The sequence below is a fragment of the Lingula anatina genome, chromosome 3 (assembly GCF_051362555.1).
Source record: "Lingula anatina isolate TDL-2025a chromosome 3, LinAna3.0, whole genome shotgun sequence".
In the NCBI taxonomy this organism is placed as follows: Eukaryota; Metazoa; Brachiopoda; class Lingulata; order Lingulida; family Lingulidae; genus Lingula; species Lingula anatina.
In genome coordinates, this window is record NC_141769.1 from 27,112,876 (window position 1) to 27,133,276 (window position 20,401).

The window sequence follows — 20,401 nt, forward strand, 5'->3', positions numbered from 1 at the left end:
GTAAGTGATAAATAACAACCCTTTTTAAAAATGAAAGAATGAAAAAAAAAATCAGCAAAGGGCACCTTATTATCTTGTTGCACCAAATAAATCTGTCAAAGCACTCCTCCCCTCCTCCCCCATCTATTCACCCTGAAGCGGACCCTAAGTGCATTAAAACACACACACACGCACACACACAATATTATGGTCCTATTTGTTTAAGACCAATTTTTTTCTATTCCAACCCTACATAGATCAGTGGCAGTCTAATTACATGAAATCCTGAGCCTGCTTTAAAACAAGAAAGACATGGCTAATATTTCAGACCACTACTTTATCTTAGTGAAGTAGCTTTGGTTCTTTAACAGTTAAACATCAATTTCCGGACTAAAAATCTGTTGTAAAAACAGCCAGGCCCCCTGGATTTTGAAGTGAATTCCAACCAGGATACTGCAGGTTTTCTGATGTGGCAGAGATGAGAGGAGATGTATTGATAGTTGAGCCTCACAACTCCAGATTTAACCTGATAGTTACAGTAATTATATCTTTACCCAGGAAGATAAATATGTTGGAAGGATACCACTAAGATTGGCTACATTGCGCCCTTTCCATTTTTCATAGCAATTTCTGAACTACTCATTTTTGTTAAAAATTAAAAAAAAATTCCATTCCCTTGCTTACTTACAGTAAGAACAAATTCATCCTGGAAACTTACAGTCGAAGGTTATTTTGTTCAAGTGCCAGGGATTTTGAAGCTGAACAACATCCGAGTCCTCAAATACTGGTTGCTTAATGTTGCTTTTTTTGGGTGTAAATTGATGTAGTTAAACAGATAAAGCATTACACTTTTCAAATTAAGCTTCACAACATGCTCACCTCTCAATCTGTATCAGTTCTATTGATGAATGAGATTCAGAACTCTCTAGTCTCTCCTCCTCATTTCCATATCTAAAGACTTGTAACTATATTTTTACTCATTCTTCAAAAATGAAACAGACTAGGACTTTTGTACGTACTGAAGCTTAGCATTAAACATTTTCATCATGGTTTGTCATGCCTTACTTCAAAATGCAGTTATATTGGTAAACAGAGAAAACTAGACATGTTGACTTACATGGGAAAGAAATATATTGTTTCAGAGGGAACCCCAGTAAAATACAGCACCAACTTGTATATATTACAAGTGGCCATAATAATCCGAATAAGTCATTTGTCTTTTACAAATATTTCACATGCAAGTCATTGCAAGGGGCATTTTAAATCATCTTGTACATCAAAATAATCCAGTTGGTATGTAATCTTAACTGATTGGCCAAAAAGTTTTATCAAGACATTAAACCTTCCATTTGGCACTTTGCCCTACTACAACAGCAGGTTTTACTTGGGCAACATATGCACGAGAGACATACAAATGATCACTGAATAGTTCCTTTACTGTTAATATTCACTGCAAGTGACAAGCAGCTATAGATTTTCAGTTACGAGGGTTTCAAATTTACAAGACAGTCTTCATTGCTCTTTCATACCAAGTACGGTAATTACTCATTCTTTTCAATGGGTAAAAATTATCAAACTTTCAGATACATAAAATTAGCATTTGAGGTGCTTTTACTGCAAAGAATGGAACTAAACAGTAGCCTTCTTCACATCATTTTTGCTACCACTCAATACCAATGTTCTTATGTTAAGAAATTATGACTAAAAAAATACAGTATCTTGAAATTCTCAATTTTCACCCATTGAAAATATAAGGTAATTATCGTATTACAGAAAAGCCCGGCTTGCAGTACAGTAATGGATTGGACTCTCCAGTCTGATTAAATCTACTATAGCCCAAATCACCTGCTATCAATATCATTAAGCATACCTATATGTCAAAATATCTTCTCATGATACTTCCCTTCAATAGAACTCAAGGGTGTTAACAAATAATCACAGGAAACTAATAACACAACTGTAAAAGAACAATGTTCTTCCAAAGGTCACAAAAAACATTTCTCGCCTACATTTGCACAATAAATTTCATTGCTGTTAAGAGAAACAGAATGCAGTAGTATCTTATACGTGATGGATTTATTCTCATGCTGAAATCCCTCGAGGAAAAGAGAGGCAAGGGCTACCTACAGAACACATACCACCAGCTACATATGTGCTAGTACTGGGATGCATTTGGAAACATTTGGATTATGAAACAAAGCAAGGTTAATATATGCCCAAAATACATACATTTTTCTTTTCTTTTTTTGGACATGGAACAGAAACTGAATCTTTGATTCAAATGAACTGATTGACACTAAAATTAAGCAGGTTATAGAAAAGTCCATTTCTAACATAAGTATTCCAAGTTTGTGAAAATTAACTTTTCAAGCACAATGCAATGGGAAAAAATTTTGGTTGTCAATCAGAATTTTCTTCAAAACCAGGTCAGTGTGCACCAGTAACAGAAAAAATAGGATTTAACTTCAATGCCAATCCAAAGACATTAAATAGTAAAATGCCTTACAATCCTGGCAGATAAGAATGCAACTGGTTTCTAGAAAAACCCAGTGCCTCCAGCTCTGTAAAGCTGGCAGTTCAATTAACAATTTCCTACTTCTATATTTAACTGAAACAGACACCAGTTAAGTCACCACAAAAATGTAATAAAAGTAGCATTGTGTTCTTAAAGAGTAACTTAAAAGGATGACAACTCTTCATTTTGGCGTGAAAAGTGCCATAAAATGTATTTTCCTGGGGTAAACATCAATTTTCCCCTACCTTCCAATGGTAAATGAATCCGTTCCAACATTCAAAAGTAGTCATTTTTTTTGTTTTTTTTAAGTGTGGCCATTTATGACAGTCCACATGGTCCAAAGGCAAGCACAGAATCTAGAATTATTATGATAACCGCTGTTTTGGTGGTAAAATGGAATTTATTATATTTCAATTTGTTGCTTACAATGCATTTATTGTGGAAATTTAGACTTGGTTCTCATACCTATATAGATCTAACAGGATAGATCCATCTCCAGGGGATTCTCACTAAATTGCTTTCAGCTTAAGCAGCTTAGATGTCTGGCACGCCTACTGAAGCTGCTAAACGATAATTAATTACCCCCTTGCAGCTTCAGTAGACATGAAAGTCATCTAAGCGACTTAAATTGATTGCAATTCAGCAAGAATCCCCTTGCAGATAGATCTATCCACAGTACAACAGGGTCTGGAAATGGTCCCTTAAAATCTGATATGAAGAGTTGTTATCCCTTTAAGTCATCAAGTTAAAAATTCACCTTATTTAACACTAAAGCATTATCTTGATTCAAAAAAGTTCTCATGGCAAACTTGTCAAGTTAAATTTGATCCTTTCAAAACAGCTTGAGCTCAAAGCTTTCTGGCTGTTTACATTATAGGCAAAACAACTACTTGTCAAAATGCACTTCTCATAATATCATTTAATGTCTCACACTAAGTTAATCTATCAATATTTACATCAAAAAAGACAGCTTAGCGTGTGTATCAAAACTATATGCTATATCAGGCTTCAATGGACTATCTCTGACTTAAAGATAACATCAATTCGCTACCAAAACAAATACAGTTCAAAGGTAAATGTATAAATGATGACATTGTAAATGGCCTTGTGACAATATGTTGCTTAGTATAAATATGCTATAGCTCCGAGTAAGCATATTTGCAGCAGATGCCTCATTATTTACAAATCTACGGTCCACCAAATAAGATAAAAGTCACACTAAAAGACAAAATAAAACATGCTATTCATGCATCATATTTTTTTTTCTTTCTTTATCTCAGATTATAGTGCTGTTAATCGCCTGAACACCACCAAGTAATTATTCTACAGGATATTAACTCATAAATTACAAACACTCCTCATAAATAAAGATTTTTTTAAAATCTATTACTGGACAGTAGACCCTTACAATTTGGCCCAGATGATGACATTGCATGACTATGTTTACTAGAATGAGAACAGCTCCACCTGTGTTCTCTAAAGACTGAATTAGGTCTCTGTGTGGAAGACCCAATATTGCAAACTAAACTGTTAGTCCAGTTAATAGATTTTAAAATCTTTACTTATGTAAAATACGATGGGATGACTAACCTATCCAGTATTACAATCACTTCCAATATCATGATTGCATGACTGATTACAGCATCCACAAACATGACAAAAATGATATCATGAAAATATTTTTACCTTCAACCTCACATTTAGTTGATGCACTACATCTTTTGATTTCTTTTAACTCATACACTATTTAAGATCATGACTGCTCAGATGATGCAATGGTCTGTTTTGTATAAAGGACAGGTAATCCAGAGTTTTTAAAGATGTCCCAGAGGTATTTTCAAATATATACATGTGATGGCTAAAATTGCTACTGAGCTTCATTCAACTAGACATGCTATCCAAAATGAGATGCACATGAATGTGGACAAAACAACAAAAATGATGTTGAAGATCAAGAGATGCTAAATCAGCAATAAGTGTGGGAATGGGAGGTAGTGGATGAAAAACACCAAATACCAGTCACATATGATGATTATTAAATACAAGCTGAAAATAATTATATACTACTAGCGTGTGGCCAACCTGGACATAGGCTCACGTCAGTCTTGATGCAGGATTATGTCCAGGTCTGACACAAGCTAACGGTATGAAATATTTTCAGCTTTTGCTAAATAATTATTACATATGCTCTATCTACCAAACTCATGAACATTCTTGACCAAATATGAGTCTTTAGCAAAAATTTAAAAATTATTAACTGCCACTATTTTCCATTTTAAGTAGTTGGGGGGGGGGGGATGCAATTTCATTTAAGGAATAACTCATAAGATAGTAAATGTCAAGCGTCACACTACCATGTCACTTATCTAAACTAAATATCACCTAGATCTCCCTCAAATGACGTCACCAACGTCATACAATGATAACAAACCAAATTGCTTAGGCACTGGTACATCAATGCGAACATTTTCAGAAATGATGTGCGTATGTTATGCCATTTCTTAACTCATTAAAATACGCAACCACCTTCAGCAAATAACAACATGAGTTATACCTTGGTGACAGTTTTGTCCCTACATTATGTTTTATTAATCGCTGGTCGAGTAATGCAGCATTACAGACACGTAAACCTTGGATGCGTGAAGAACTAGAGCTCACCCAAACAAGGAAATCCCAGCTACTTTACACAGCAAGCATTTAAATCAACCATTAAAACACATTCCATGGAGAACTTGGAACCATTTACATTGACTATAAAACCACAGATTCTGTCAAATTATCAATGTAAATTCTGTTCAAAATAACTAGTTCTGAGTATGTTTGTTAAAGGGATATAAACTCTTCGTATGAAATCTATATTTCACAATAAAAACATTGTAAATAACTCATAGAAATATAATATATTCTCTTTTACGACGAAAACGGCAATTATAGCTATTATTCTGATATCTGAGCTTGTCTTCAGATCACGTGACCTCCATTGATGGCTATACTCTGCTATAACCTCTTAAGAGATTTTAACAAAAAACCAAACTTTTTAGAAAAAAACCAGGGACTAAATTTGAATGTAAAAATGGATTCATTAACCATTGGTAAGTATGGGAAAATTGTTGTTTACTCCAGGAAAATTCATTTTTTGGCCAAAACGAAGAGTTATTATCCCTTTAAGCTTAAAGCACTGTTCCTGAAATGACACTGATATTAGATAAATATGTATATCTTCAACTTTATTGAACTAATCTAGTTGATGATGGACACCTGGAATGATACATATAAAGAGCACTATTAGATATCTAGCTATCTCCTTCCCCCGGGGGAAGTTTTATACGGGCATGTATAAAACGTCACTTATATGTCAGTCCTCATTCCTCTTTTTTTAAAAGTCCTCTGTCTCCTCCCCTGGGGAGCTTTTAAAGTTTGTGAAAATGGGTCCTCCATAGTTCTTTTCAAAAGTCAATTGAATAAGGAAATTGAAGCAACAACAACAACTTTTAAAAGCTATATGCTAAAAGAAAATCAAATTAAATATCTAGTTAAAGTCATTTAAAAAAGAAAAGTCAAGTATTATGAGACTTCAAGAAGAGTCCCTGGTTGAAGCTGGTTTCCAAGTTTCCTGTATGTCAGTCTCTTTAGAATGACGGCTTGGTCTGGATGGAGTAAGCATTTCTGTGGTTCCTGGCTTGTTATGAGGTAGCAAACGGGCTAATGCACGTGGCAAACCACCACTGGTGCGCTGTTTGGTAACAGTAGGGGCATCCTGGCCACTGGGATCTGGGGCACTCAAATCTGGCTCTTCAGATAATGGTGATGGAGTAGAAGCATCCTGGTATGGCACAGTAGGTTCATCTGGATTTTTTGGCTGTGTGACCTGTACAGGGTTGTCATGGGTTTGCTTCTTTCCCAGATTAAGGTCACCAGGTTCGTGATGGACCAACTTAGTGGGTTGCTCAGGCACTGTGTTCTCCTTGAGGGCCATCTCAATCATGGGGAAGTAGTCACTGGTAACAAATGGAGTGAACTTCCTAAGATGCTGCCTGTTGCGGATAGTCACCCTGCCTGAACCATCTACTTTGATGACATACTGGTGGTGCTGTCTTACTTCAATTACTATTCCAGTTCGCTCCCACTTCCGGGGATAATTTCCCACAAGGTTCTGTAAGTACACATGATCTCCAACCCTCAATGGTGGTAAGATCCTAGTATGCTCACTCCAGCGTTCATGCTCTCTGGAATGACGTTTTGCAAGTGCTCTTTCTCGATGTGACATCAGCTCTGCCCATGTTTCGTGTGGGGAATACCTTCCCATGGGTATTGGAATGGCATCGCGAATAGGCCGTCCAAATATAATTAATGCTGGGGAGGCCTTTGTTTGTGGGTCAATAGAATTTCTGTACATAAGCATGGCTTTCTGAAACTTGTCAACATCAAGGGATCCTGTTGGGGCTATATTGTCTGCAAGCATTCGCTTCACAGTTTTGACAGCTATCTCAGCTCTACAGTTAGCATGAGGGTTGGCAACTGACGAAATTCTGTGTTTAACACCCCAGGTTTTAAGAAATTCTTGTGTTTTCCCCGCAGTAAATTGTGGTCCACCATCTGAGGTTAACTCCTCTGGTATTCCAAATGTGACGAAAGTTTCACGCAATCTTCTGATTAGACCCTCTGCGCCTCCTTCTGCTTTAAAAGCCATTGGCCAATTGGAATATCGGTCGACAATGACAACATAATCTTTACTGTTGTATGTGAAGTAGTCACAGCAGATCATTTGGAAAGGGTAGTCTGGTTGTTTAATATCAGATGGTGGCTGCATCGGGTTTGATTTAGCCATGCGATGACAATGTGCACATTGGTCCCTAACTCTAGCAATGTCAACTGAGATATTGGGCCAAAAAACAGAGTCTGCTGCTCGGGACTGCATAGCACTTATACCCTGGTGAGCTGCATGGAGGGCATTGAGGATTGGTGTGCGTAAGGCCCTTGGGATAACAATTCGTTGACCCATGAGTATCACTCCATCAACAACACACAGGCTTGCTGTGTGACGGTGGTATGGACGTATCTCTATGGGGAGTTCTCTGCAATCTTCTGGGATGCCTTTCTCAAGGTATTGCATTAGTGCAAGTAATGTTGCATCTGAAGAGGTGGCATCTCGGACCATATCCCAGGTGACAATAATGTTAGCAGCATCCAGTGAGGCAGACGCAGCAGCAATGGTGCAAGCATCATCAGCAAAGTCTGTGTCTGCTGTGTCTTGGTATAGACTAGCCAATGTGACCTGTGGAGGCACAGTCATGTAGGATATGGTGTCACTGTCAGATGGTTCATTTGGTAGATGCATTCTACTTGGCCGACCAGCAGGGTGTCTGGATGCTGCATCTGGGCCGGGATTCTTCTTCCCTGGGACATGCACTATGGTGAATCTGTATGCAAGTGTCTTTTCTTTGAGATTGAGTAGTCGCCTGTTGTGAATTTCGGTGAGTGACCTATCATTTAGCACCTGAACCAGAGGTTTGTGGTCTGTGGCAACAATCAAATCTTTACAGCCCAATACATAGTAGCGAGTCTGATGCAATGCATAGGCCACGGCCAAGGCTTCACCCTCTATGGGTGCATATCTGCTTTCTGCTGGATGGGTAAACCTGCTTCCTACCAAGCATAACTTCCAGCCATTGTGACAACATGCTGGAGTTTTGGAGGTGCATTGGCAATACTTTTGCATCAGGAAGAATCCAACTCCATCAACAGACCAATCAGTGGACAGACATGTTTGGCGGTTTGGATCAAACAAACGCACTCCTTCTTTCATCTCTTCTATAATGACTTCTTTGGATTGGTGGAACAGGTTGTCCAACTCATCTGTCCATTCAAATTTTGTGGACGGCTTTAGGAGCTTCCTGAATGGCTTCATCTGACGTGCCATTGAGAATGCATAAGCGCCTTGATTAATGAGCCCAAACCAGGCTCGGGCACCACTGATATCTGTAGGTGTTGGGAATTTCCTTATGGCATCCATAAATTTGTCACTTGGTTGTATGTTCGTAGGTGTGATTGCAAGACCAGCAAATTCGACTGCATCTTGGGCGAACTGAAATTTCTTGGGATTCAAGGTGATACCGTTACGTGCACACAGGTCTAGCCACTTGCATGCCTGAAAGAATGCCTCTTCAACTGAGTTTGCCCACATGCATGTATCATCTACACACTTGACTTTATTAGGGAAGTCTGTGATTATGGCATCAAATCTCTGGTTGTAAGCATCTCCACTGGCTAAAAACCCCTGAGGTGCTACCTTGTATCTGTAACGGCCCCATGGTGTGATGAATGTTGTGATATGCCGGTCCTCCTCCCTAATAGGCACAGAGTGGTACCCATTCCAGGCATCTGTCACGGTTTTTTTTACACCCTGTGGGATGCGGTTTGCTAAGTGAAAGGGGGTAGGCACATGGTGTGTTTGGCGGACAGAGTGGCGGTTCAGTTGCTGTAAGTCTACTGTTCGCCTAGGAGTGCCATCGGCTTTTCCCGTTACTACCATGCGGGAACACCATGTTGTTGGGGTATTTGGGCTGACTCGTTCAAGGACCCCTATTCGGACATCCCTTTCAAGGTCAGCAAAGACCCTCTCTTGCCAGTGAATTGGAACAAGTGCTGGCTTATGGACTGCGACCGGTTTGGCATCTGGATCCACATGAAGTTGGAGCGGCTCACACTTCATCAGGGGTAATGGCTGGTGTTCACACGTATTAAATGTTGTTGCTCCATAATAGTCGAGGAGCCAATCTTTAAGCACTTCAACATTTTCTTCCAAAGCCTTTAAGCCAGGGGGAAGAGATGTGGGTAATGGTGGTGGCTCCTCTCTGCGCCTTGGACATGTGCATGGAACTTCGTCAGTGGGGCCAATTGAAGCTGTGTGTGTTATATGCGTGGCACTCGGAAAATCTGGCTTAATTATCCCCAAGTCTGTTAGTGCCTCTCTGCAGAGGAAGGCTTTCTCAATGGATTCAGACACGTAACACATCAAGCGAGACGTTCTGATGTGATTGTTTTCATCTTTGACTGAGACACTGACAGCAATGCCACCCATAACACCCAGATTCTCTCTGATGGCACCTCGCATCACAAGTTTAACAGGCAAGAGGTCTTCTTTCCTTATGCCTAGAGCCATAGCCGACTTCAGTGGTATTATGCTGCTCTGACACCCTGTATCCGCAATCATGGACATATTGACTGGTTTAAGTGTTGACGTGTCTTGCATCGGATACCCAAAAGCAGCATGATCTGCAGGTAGAGGGGTCATTCTCACTAAAACCATTGGGTGCGGTTTTGATGGGCGAGCTATCCACTGGCCGTCAAATATGTGGTGATCAAGTAATGCAGTCTTGTTGGTTTTATGTCGCCTGGGCGGATTGTTTTCGGAAGCCGTACACAGCTGATCAAATACATAATTGGTGTCAGCGTGGTCCGTACCCTTAGTTTGACCTGTCTGAGTGCGTGGTTTGGGCGGGTTTCTATATCCTCTCCCTTGCTGGCATAACCTTGAAGACTTATCCCGGTGGCCCCATTCACCGCAGGTGTTACATTTGCTGCAAAGGTCTGTATAATGTCCTTTGACACCACATTTGGCACACATGAAACCCCATGCCTCACACTTCCTGGCTCTTGCTCTTCTATCGTTTCTTGGTCCATGGGCAAGTCCACCACATGCCCAGCATTTTGGTTTCCCATCAGTTTGAACAAGTTGTGATTTCTGAACATTGCTGGCAGCATTAGCATTGTCTCCGACTGCACTCTTGGTCACTTTTCCCTGTTCCTTCTGAGCGATAAAGGATACAGTTTCCTCTAGCGTCCTGTCTGTTTTAGGGTCACCCAATAAATCTGACATAATTTCTGGGTCAGCGATGCCTCTGATGAGGTTGTCTTTTATGATTTCATCGCTGTAGTCAAACATATGGGTGCAGCCTTCTTCTTTACATGTGGCTGTATATCGACACAATGCTGCTTGGCCTCTCAGGCTTGCCAAAAATGTTCTAATACTGGTTCCTGGAGTTTGAGTCATTTTACTCAGTCGTATGCGATGAACCAGGGTACTCTCATCTTTGACAGCTAGTCTTCTTATGGCAGCTAGGAGGTCTGCCTCCGCCATATTTGCAACATTGTCTCTAAGATCTCGCATAATGTCTGTGCGTAAGTCTTGATCACAACAGTAAAAGAGGGCGGTTGCTACCATGTTTTCAGCAATGTTCATACCAGCCTTGTACATGTTCCACTGCCTGGTGAATGCCGACCACTGATCTGGATCAGACCCTGTTGAAATTTGTGGTGGATCCAGCTTGAGTTTCTGGGGCGCCGGCTGAGTCGGATGGGCAGTCTGGCCATGCATTTGGAGAGCTGCAGTTAAGGCTCCTGCGAAGGCAGCGTCAAGGTCCTGTGACTGCCAGTCACAACCCACCACAGGACATTGCAGTTGGGGCATCCTGTTTGTTTTGAAGACTCTACAAATAATGGCTGAAAATCTAACTCGGTTATCTACACAGTGGCAAGGGAAATCTGGTGTCCGTCATAGATAAATATGTATATCTTCAACTTTATTGAACTAATCTAGTTGATGATGGACACCTGGAATGATACATATAAAGAGCACTATTAGATATCTAGCTAGATATCTTCAAGAGACAAGGAAAATATAATTGGCTGCCAAGCATATCTTAAATTGAAAAAAAGATCAAGTATAATGCATGTTGTGATAGGGTCCATTTGTCCTATATTCTAACACCACATGATACTGAACTTATCATAACTTTATATAAAAATCCAGAGAAAAATTCAAACAGTGCTCATCTCTCAATGCATTGGTTGTTCATCTTTGATACTAATCCCCACCCCATCCTCTCCCAGATAGTGAAAATGTATGGTTTTGGTGGAGATTTTGGTATCTTCTTTCATGAAGATGACCTTGACAATAGACCGAACCAGAGATAAACACAGGACCACAGCCAGTGATTTCAAAGGAGAGGGGTCTTTTTTTTTTAAAGTTGACCTTTCACTATGAAACCCCTGTGTGCCAAGATCAAATTTTGTCCAGAATGGACCTTTTTCCAACAGAAAAGGCAGTTTTGGTTTGACCCCTCCCCCCCCCCCCCAAAAAAAAAACCCTTGGCCTGAAAAAAAAAGCATTTAGGATATCAGCAAATCCTAATCAAACATCTTCAGAAAGCTATCAGTGTTAATGACCTCAATAATCCTACTGGAAACAACTGATAATCATAACCATTTGACAAAACATCTAAACCTGATCAAAGTAATGAACAGCCAAAATGTATTTTACCAGCTGAAGGATACCTGAAAGATGGAGAGAACATTATCATTAGAAAGTAATTGGCTGTGACCAACATATGATCAAGTTGTCAACTTATTTCTTCTTGCTATATCCTGGGGCAACTGAGTTAATGGTAGATACATAACAAGCATGAAAATAAACAAGTTATGTTGACTTTTATCCTTTACCTCAGAGAATCCAGACAATACAAGTATTTAGATTTAGTGCATTGCATTAACTAAGAAAATGCATTAAATCAGAGCTGAGAGTTCAATTTATTTGGTTAGAACATATCTGCTATTTAAAACATGATGCCAAAATATCCAATCATCTCATACAAACAATGTTTTTCATTCATGTAGGCAAACAAGAAAAAATACAGACACACTCTATATATGGTTGTGACCTATTTCTGACTACAGAGAAAAGACCATTTAATTTGACAAACAAGAGTGAGGTAAAAATCCCAAGAACACAATGTCATCAGCAAGTCATAACTTGGGACTTCACCCTTTTCTTAAGAATTGGCATACCAATGACCCTGTTAAATAAATCCATGTATTATCATAAATAAGGTCATTCAAAATGGCAGCTAGATACAGCCAGTATATATTTTGTCCCTTTAGGAAATTGTGCATACATTCATCTCTTCTGAAATATTTGTCATATAGATTTTAAAGTAATAAGTAATTATAAACAATATAATCACATGTTGATTCACAATAGAATAAAATATGCTTGTTTTAAAAAGCATCTGTTTTTTTGAATCTCAAACTGGGACATCTCCTAACTTCACAACTCAAAAGTGAAATAACATATTATCCCAAAGCTAGGAGTAAGAGTACATTTGTTGTTCAATGCATGTAACAAATTTCAGTCATTCACGTGCAATGTTTGCTCATTACCGATAAAGATGTTAACAAATGCATACATAAAAGTTTTTGGACTGACAGTTATGTCAAAATGTTTCCACCTAAGAAGAGAGGGGCCCAGTTCAAGTTCATCCCAGTATTATTCATAGAGTTCCGTATATAATAAGAGGTGATAAACAAAGTGGCGTCTTACCTAGCTCCAGTTGCCATTTTTATTATCCTTTGTGGTGTTCTTAAACAAACTTCAAATTAATAAATTAAGAAAGAAGAAAGAAGGCAGCTCCTTTCCCCTTACTAAAGGAGCCATTCTAGTCCGAGCTACATAATGGTGTCCGTAAATTAATCCCTCTGCCTGCTCTTCAGTTCTGATATACAGAAAGTCTGCACATACAATCCTATAGTGGGTTTACATGAAAATATTTCCCATTACGTTTCCGGTAAATATTGAGTAATGTAGTATTATAAATACACTTCAAAGTAAAATCAAATTCCTATGCCTTTCGGTACTGTCCCGATAGGTTGTTTACAGTTTGTGCATTTCTTTCCGCGAAGAAAGAAATCCACATATTATATATTTTTATAGCTTCAAGAAAATGCACCCTGCTTTAGTTTGTAACCTCATACAGTTTGTCTTATTCTGAGTTACTTTAAGAGGTTCGAGGACAGTTTTTGTGCAGAATGAGAATAAAATGATATTGCGTATGAATCTAATTTGACCCAGAAAAAGTCGGGCCGGACGTCACTCACAGACGGGTCACATGACCAGGTTTAATGGGTTCTGCGAATGTGTACTGTTTTAACGATAAAATCGATGTAGGTCTGCACGAATTCTAAATATAAAAATTCAATCTGTATATCTATAAGTGCAAAGTTGTCAATTTTTGCAAATGAAATATCTTCGGCAAAATTTGCAACTAGATATCCTTTTCTTCTTTCTGTTTGAAAAAATCACATGTACAATATAAGCCTACAATGTACTGTACATGAGTACATGATTTCATGATTTCATTTGCGTGCTGCAAGTCATGTTCTTCAAGACATTCTGGACATTGTTTCAGAAATAAGCAGTTAAGTCTGCATTGTTTAATAAAAGTATAGGGATTTAATATTAGACTCTGATTCTTTTTTCCTGCAGGGGCGTGGTAATTTTTTCTTTCTGTCTTTCGTTCTTTATCAATGACATCAATTAGCCTAGAAAACGCATAAGAACAACGTACCCTAAAAACGAACGTCAATAAACTATATTTGGCAGAAAATAACCCCCTCATGTGCAGAAATAATACACGTCTTACGTATTTTTCTTTTTCCCCAAGACATGTGCACATACCAATCTACATTGTACTAATAACCAAGCCCATTACGGAGACTTAAAGAGGGCGATGGCGCATGATTTCTGCAATTAAGTTTCATTGCTTCCTCGTAAATGTGAGCATGGAACGTATAGTCTTTTCGTGTGCATAAAGAAGATTGCATTTGCCGAAATGACTTTTATTCAGGTTTGCTAATTCAACTATTACAGGTCGATTGTCTTATACCATTACGAGGGAGCTTCAAAGTTGTAATTCAACTATGTGAGTCGCTTACCACCCCATTGAAATGCAATGTGCCAAAATTATTTTCATGCCCGTTCTTTCTTAACCTCAAACGCAAGGAAAACAATAGAATAGAATTCTGTGCTACTTCAAAGTTGGATATAGAAATCAAGAAGGGGTGGATTGATCTGTCCCTCTATCCTTCCCCGATTCCCCTGGGAAGGACGTCCTTTTACATCCAGGCCCGTCAAATAGTTCACGATTTTGATTGCTAAAAAATGAAAAAAAGCTCACTTGAACTCAAATCATATTAATCGGCTTAATAGATCTTAAAAGACAAGGGAATCGAATATTTTGGATCAAAAAGAGGCGATTGATAAGCATTGTACTACTTGAATATGCATTTACACTTCATTTATTTTTTACTTAAAAAATCGAAATTCTTGACTGCGCAAAGAGGCTCATAATGGCCAGAAACTATTTCGGACCAAACGTAATGCAAAAAGTGAACTTAATAACGCCCCAAAGTCTCTTTCAAAGTGACTCGGTCTTCTGGGCAATATGCCATATGGCCTCCATCACCCTATATCATTTTTCTACGGTACAGTCAGAAATCTAGATCAATTTGTTGAGGGTAGTGTAAATACGAATGCACAGCGATGAAGTGAATGATAGGGGTGAGGGGCGAGGACGGGGGGGGGGGGGTGGTGGTGGTGCAGATTCATTAGTGACAATTAGTGCTTTTCAAATTTTATGTGCGGTAATTAATAGAGATTTTCGAACGCCTCACTCATTCTACCAGGCCTGTTTCACTTTCCTTTTAATTTGCATTTAGTTACCCATAAATCTATTATTTTGAACATGAAGCCAATTCAATTTCAGAACATCTCAATCAATACTTTATATATTACTAATAAAACCATTTTGGAGAATATTATTAACTTATTTTGTTCGTATTTAATAATCAAATAATGTAGCAAACGATGACAAATGGATTGTTAGTTCTTCATTTCCTTGTGTGTCTGACAATAGTACGGAAGCATGTACAAATTGTTGCGTTTCCTTTTACTGGTCTGCCAAGGCCTGCACATATAGTGATATTTTTCTGCAAGTTTACCTGAACATATATAGATTTATAGAGTATTTGCAATGATTGGGAACTGAACGCCCTTACCCCTTCCTGAATATAGTCTTTTTTCCTCCTTTTTTTTCATAATATGGTTATGATCAGTAGGGTGTTGAAAATACCCTTAACAGATAGACCCTCCAATACTACATGTTCTCCTCTAACTGGAGTATATAATGATCTAAAAACAATTGAAAATTGTCCGATTTCATTTTCTGGATTTTTTCATACTCTGATACGGGTGACAAAGTAATGTTTATTGGCTTTAGTTAAAATGATGCTTATTACAGACTCAATTTAGTTTTTCTCTTCCCTTATCAAAAAATCATAATCAATTTAAATCACGTGAATGTGTACAAAGGAAGGCAGATTGCATCGTCGAAATGTAACGCGCTTTGGTTGAAAAAAGGGTCTACTGAATGATATTGTGTTAGAGGTGACATTTTCTAGAAAAGATAAAGCAATCATTTTCAGTACACATTAAAACTTGCGACATTGTCACAATGGAGGTGAAACAAATATAAGACCGAAAAAACTAAATTGGCAAATATACTGACACTTAACAGAAAAAAAGTCATATCCATTTCCTGAAACATAAACAGGTACATTCCAGTAAACAGTTAAGCCCTAATTTCAAAATAGTAAATTTTTCTTGAGTCAACAGCTAATGTTGAAATAGTGTTAAGATCCAATATTTCGATGTCTATCTAGAGCATCTTCATCAAGGAATAAGGCTATCCATATTGCACAGCTGATGAAATGATTATCTGAATCCTATTTTCCCGATCTTTCTTTTTATCAAACAAAGCCAAGAAGTTAATTTCAAATAAAAGAAAATATGGTTTTGTTATAGAGCGAACAGATGTGTCAAACGGCGACGACATACAGAGATCAGAAGATATTGTGCCCGAAAGGGTTAAACAGAAGTACACTGAGCGGTAGGTGAATCTTGACATTTTCATTTTTTTTAGCATGTAAAGACAAGAAGCAAGTTCATTATAATAAGCTCACAGAGTACCTACCCAGTGCATATCTTGGCGTTTTTCGTTCCATACATCACCATAAAATACGGCACACGTGTTAAGCTAATGCATCCTCCTTGGCCAGCCTTCCGTTGGATACTGAAAACCTGTCAAAACTGACAGAATACGATGTTTAACCAATCTAAGTTTCTCTCCTCCCCCCCCCCCCCCTCCCAATTTATTCCATTTTCAAAGGGCGACTACAGTGACAAGTACGGAGTACATGACACGCGCATGCTCACAGGACTAAGGATTTCTTGCAGACGCAATGCTCCGAGGATGACAAAGCACATTCGAGCTCTGATACTAATGAGATCAAGCAACTACGGGACTAATTGAGGTGCACGCTGCAGTATGTCGGAAAAATTGGCGACATTTGGGGGAAGATGGCCCTTTCTATTTCAAGGGCATTTTTTAAAAATCTTTGTAGAAAATCATATTTCGGGGTAGTTATGTTCAAAATTTGATTTTTTTTAAAAATGTGTATAACTACACCAATGTACATAGATTTATACCACAGGTTGTATTACACATGGAATCTAAACTTAAAAGCACTATTGGAAGTTTATGGCTGCCACATGGTAATTTTTTACACAAAAAGAGACGATATTGGACATTCTTTTTTTATGCAACAGTGTACTTCAATATATCAACAAAACACCAGAATATCCTCTATTCAATTTTTTTTTATTCCTGATGTATTAAGATACTCTTTTACATCATTCATAGAATTCGGGAAACAGGAAGTCTCTTCATTCTCATGTTTGTATCATTAATGTTCTTGTTGAGATAATTAAACAGCCTAAACAGACTGTAAAACTGGTGGTTCATATCCATCTGGCCTCTCAATCTTTTCTCCAGTTTCAGTAGTGACGACTTTTGTACCAGAGCCTTCTCCGTGCAATTCCATGAATTTACCCACTGAGAAAAAATAAATTAAAAATTAGACGATTTCAAGAAAATTTCACAAATAACTTGGAAATGTTTTGAGACATATATTAAAGACAGGCACGGCATTTGGATTCCCAATTAATGGCAAGAAAAACGAATTCTACTGAAATGGCTTACACAGTACAAACAATATCTACCAGTCAAGCTGTCACTACACTTCAACTACAGTAGAATCTGCATAACGTGGGACCCAAGGCAACCAGAAAGTTTGCTTGAAGCAATGTTTTTTAATCATAATACCAAAGAAAAAAATGTGTTTCATAATGTTTGTTTGAAATAAACAAGATTTAATTTTAAAGTGATGAGGTATGCGGAGTTTACTGTATCTGTAAAATTGGAATTCAACAGCTGGTTCAATTTGTTTGGCAACACGACACCAAGCAAACTGGCTACAACTGCACAGACACTGATTTTTTTTTTTTCTTTAAATAATGATAAACACTTACAATCAAACTTGGGCTTCTTTAACACCTTCACCTTGCGAATGTACACATCATGCAAGGGGAAGATCCCCTGGCAGGCCTTTTCAATGTCCTTGCCAACGGAATCAGGGATCCTAGTGGAGAAAAACGTGATGAGATATTAACCGAAACAAGAGACTTCCAGGCAATAAGTGGTGCCTGAAAGGTGCAATGCAAAATAAAAGAACGTAAGTAGACTTACAATGCACGGTGATTTATACTACACAGTTTCAAAATTATAATAATACAAGACTTAAGTCTGGCTTTTCTGTGTTCAATATAAGGTACCAGCCAATATGCCATCAACTTACAGTTTGTTGACCACTTCTTTGAGGTCATTTGAAGACACCTCCCTGGTCATTATGTCCACCATTTTCCTCCTGATGGAGCGAACCTGGAGCGTAAGAAAAGAACTGTAAATCTGAAGGAATTTTGACCCATTTTGACTGAAATTGAACCTCCTACATCACACACAAAACACTATGCAAATCACTCTATGGAGTTAAACACTGTGAAAAAACATTTATACTTCATACATTTAAAGATACAAACAGCTAATAGAAATTCTTTTTCTGGATTTTCACAAAAAAAAAAAAAAAAACGACAATATTAATACTCTTTCACTTTCATCTTCTTCCATTTGATTTCTATTGGCTTTTAAGATACAGGCACTCTTCTAGAATAATAATTGATATCCTATCAATTTACCTGTGTGGTCTGAGCATAACATGTCTTCTTGATCTGGTTTTGTCTTTTCTTGGTAAAGCCAATACAGAACATCCTTAGCAGATAGCCATCAGTGGTTTTGACATCAACGGTTGCTTCAATAAGAGTCTGAAATGTAGGAAATTTGAGAATTTAATGATCAGCGGAAAATAGTCAATGTATTTTACAAAGGAAAAAACATATATATATATATATATATATATCCAAAAGAAACAGCACTGTAAATGCTACTTATCCGCTTAAATTTGTCACTGTGCTGTCAAGACATCCAAACAATAAGAGTTAATACACACACCAGTATGTAAACATCTGTTACTGCCATGCAGTGTCACATGCCATATAAAATAGTATATGTACTTAACTATGCCAAATATTTTGTGCCGTGTCACATACATGGTAATTGTACTTAACTACTAGGAATAATCAGAGTAGCATAACACAGTCATGTCACATTTGTATTGAGTGTCCATCCAGTAATAGTAACAACATTCATTTCTAATTGCAACCCTACCTGCCATTTCTTGACCATAGACCTTAGTTTGTCAGTTGTGAGGTTCATTCCATGGAAATTAGTGAGGACATTACGGCCCTGGACTTCTTCTGCCATCAACTTAAACTTGCGGAAAGACACCTCATCATTCTGCAGATCAGCCAATGCTACTTCGAACACACGCCCTTTCAAGCCATCAGAGGCAATTTCTGGAAAAAGGGAAAAATACAGTTCAGGGCAAATAAACATCCTGGACCAGCTAGTCTTTGAATCAGAGCTCAGCCATTTAAGCATCAGCAGAATGAATGGGAGAAAAAGTGAAAAAAATGACTTCTATAAATTATATTTTTTGGATGTCGTGGCGAGATTAACTAAAAGCTGACTTAAGTTATCAATGATCTGAAAATTTCATAAAAAGACCATTTCTAATAATAACGATAAAATTATAATAATAATAACTATTACTAATTAGGTACCATAACAAGTAGGGTCTAATACAGTCCCCACCATGACATCCATCATTTGTGAACAGAAACAGTTCCTACTCTTGCTTGAATATTTCCCACTATGAAATCTATCATCCGTATACAGCAACAGGTTCTAATTTAACTTTTACTCCAAGCTTCCTCTGACAACTCAAATGTAAAATTACAGAAGTGTTTACTCACTTGTTCCCTGTGTCCTTGTAACCAGGGTCTTGCCAATCTGGCGAATTGTAAACATGGCAGGTGCTTTCACATCATACCAGTCCTTCTTGGTGAAGGGGTCAATGCTAAAAAAATAAAATAATGCGTATGAAACTTCCTAGGGTTGGGACGAAGATCTACGTTAAAGAATAGCATGCTGGTTGAACATGAATCTATCTGGACTAGTTATGTCCCACGTTCATTCCTATGACTGACGTCGATTATAAGTGACAAAAATATGTCTGCCAATATCTGGAGCATTGACAATATAACACACACTCCAACAGATTTATTATATGGTGTTTACCACGTAAAACACACAAAATATTGGGCCACAAGTATGTTTCAACTGTAGTCACCTGGATGGTGAGGTGACCATGTCTCAGCAATCCGACCATATCTTAAACATCTTCCAACAAATATACAAGATAATATCTTATAAGAAAGATCAGGTTGTATTTTATTCTTAGTTGCAATATTTCAAACTTACATCTTCTTTTTACTACCCTTCTTGCCTCCTTTAGAAAGCCTTTTATTTTTGCCTACCGCCATGTTGGAAGGCTGTACAGGAAAAGGTCGAATTGTTGTGTATAAAACAAGGAATCAGTATTGGGCGAAGAGCCCATATGATATCGAAATATTAACCCATCAAATAAATGGTGTTCATTTGATGAACAAAAACAATAATCTTTATGTAACCATAATCCCATTAGGCATTCATTTGCATA

The 20,401-nt window shown here is 37.9% G+C and overlaps 2 protein-coding genes across 3 annotated transcripts in view; both read right to left on the reverse strand.

The window, feature by feature from the left end:
- Positions 1–13,229, reverse strand: part of LOC106150900 (uncharacterized) — a 73,270-nt gene extending 60,041 nt beyond the window's left edge. For both annotated transcript variants that reach the window (XM_087010077.1, XM_087010076.1), the window contains exon 1: positions 12,873–13,229. In XM_087010077.1, the coding sequence (XP_086866203.1) occupies positions 12,873–12,889 (17 nt within the window). In that variant the 5' untranslated portion in view covers positions 12,890–13,229. The remainder of the gene's footprint in view (positions 1–12,872) is intronic.
- A 3,798-nt stretch (positions 13,230–17,027) lies between these two features.
- On the reverse strand, positions 17,028–20,317 carry LOC106168897 (small ribosomal subunit protein eS1). Its single transcript, XM_013548154.2, has 7 exons — positions 20,164–20,317; positions 19,656–19,759; positions 19,009–19,196; positions 18,480–18,605; positions 18,083–18,165; positions 17,757–17,866; positions 17,028–17,280 (listed from the first exon to the last, which is right to left on the reverse strand). Exons 1-7 carry the CDS (start codon positions 20,223–20,225, stop codon positions 17,162–17,164), a joined length of 792 nt encoding a protein of 263 aa, XP_013403608.1. The 5' UTR covers positions 20,226–20,317; the 3' UTR covers positions 17,028–17,161.
- Between the last annotated feature and the right edge of the window lie 84 nt (positions 20,318–20,401).

What these genes read in the sequence shown, in the direction of transcription:
- LOC106168897 (XM_013548154.2), bottom strand. Translation starts at nt 20,225, where the DNA reads ATGGCGGTAGGCAAAAATAAAAGGCTTTCTAAAGGAGGCAAGAAGGGT. An exon ending in CTATGGTCAAGAAATGGCAG is followed by an intron (nt 18,606 to 19,008) that starts GTAGGGTTGCAA and finishes CCTACATTTCAG; the next exon opens with ACTCTTATTGAAGCAACCGT. An exon ending in AAAGAAGCCCAAGTTTGATT is followed by an intron (nt 17,281 to 17,756) that starts GTAAGTGTTTAT and finishes ATTTTTTCTCAG; the next exon opens with TGGGTAAATTCATGGAATTG.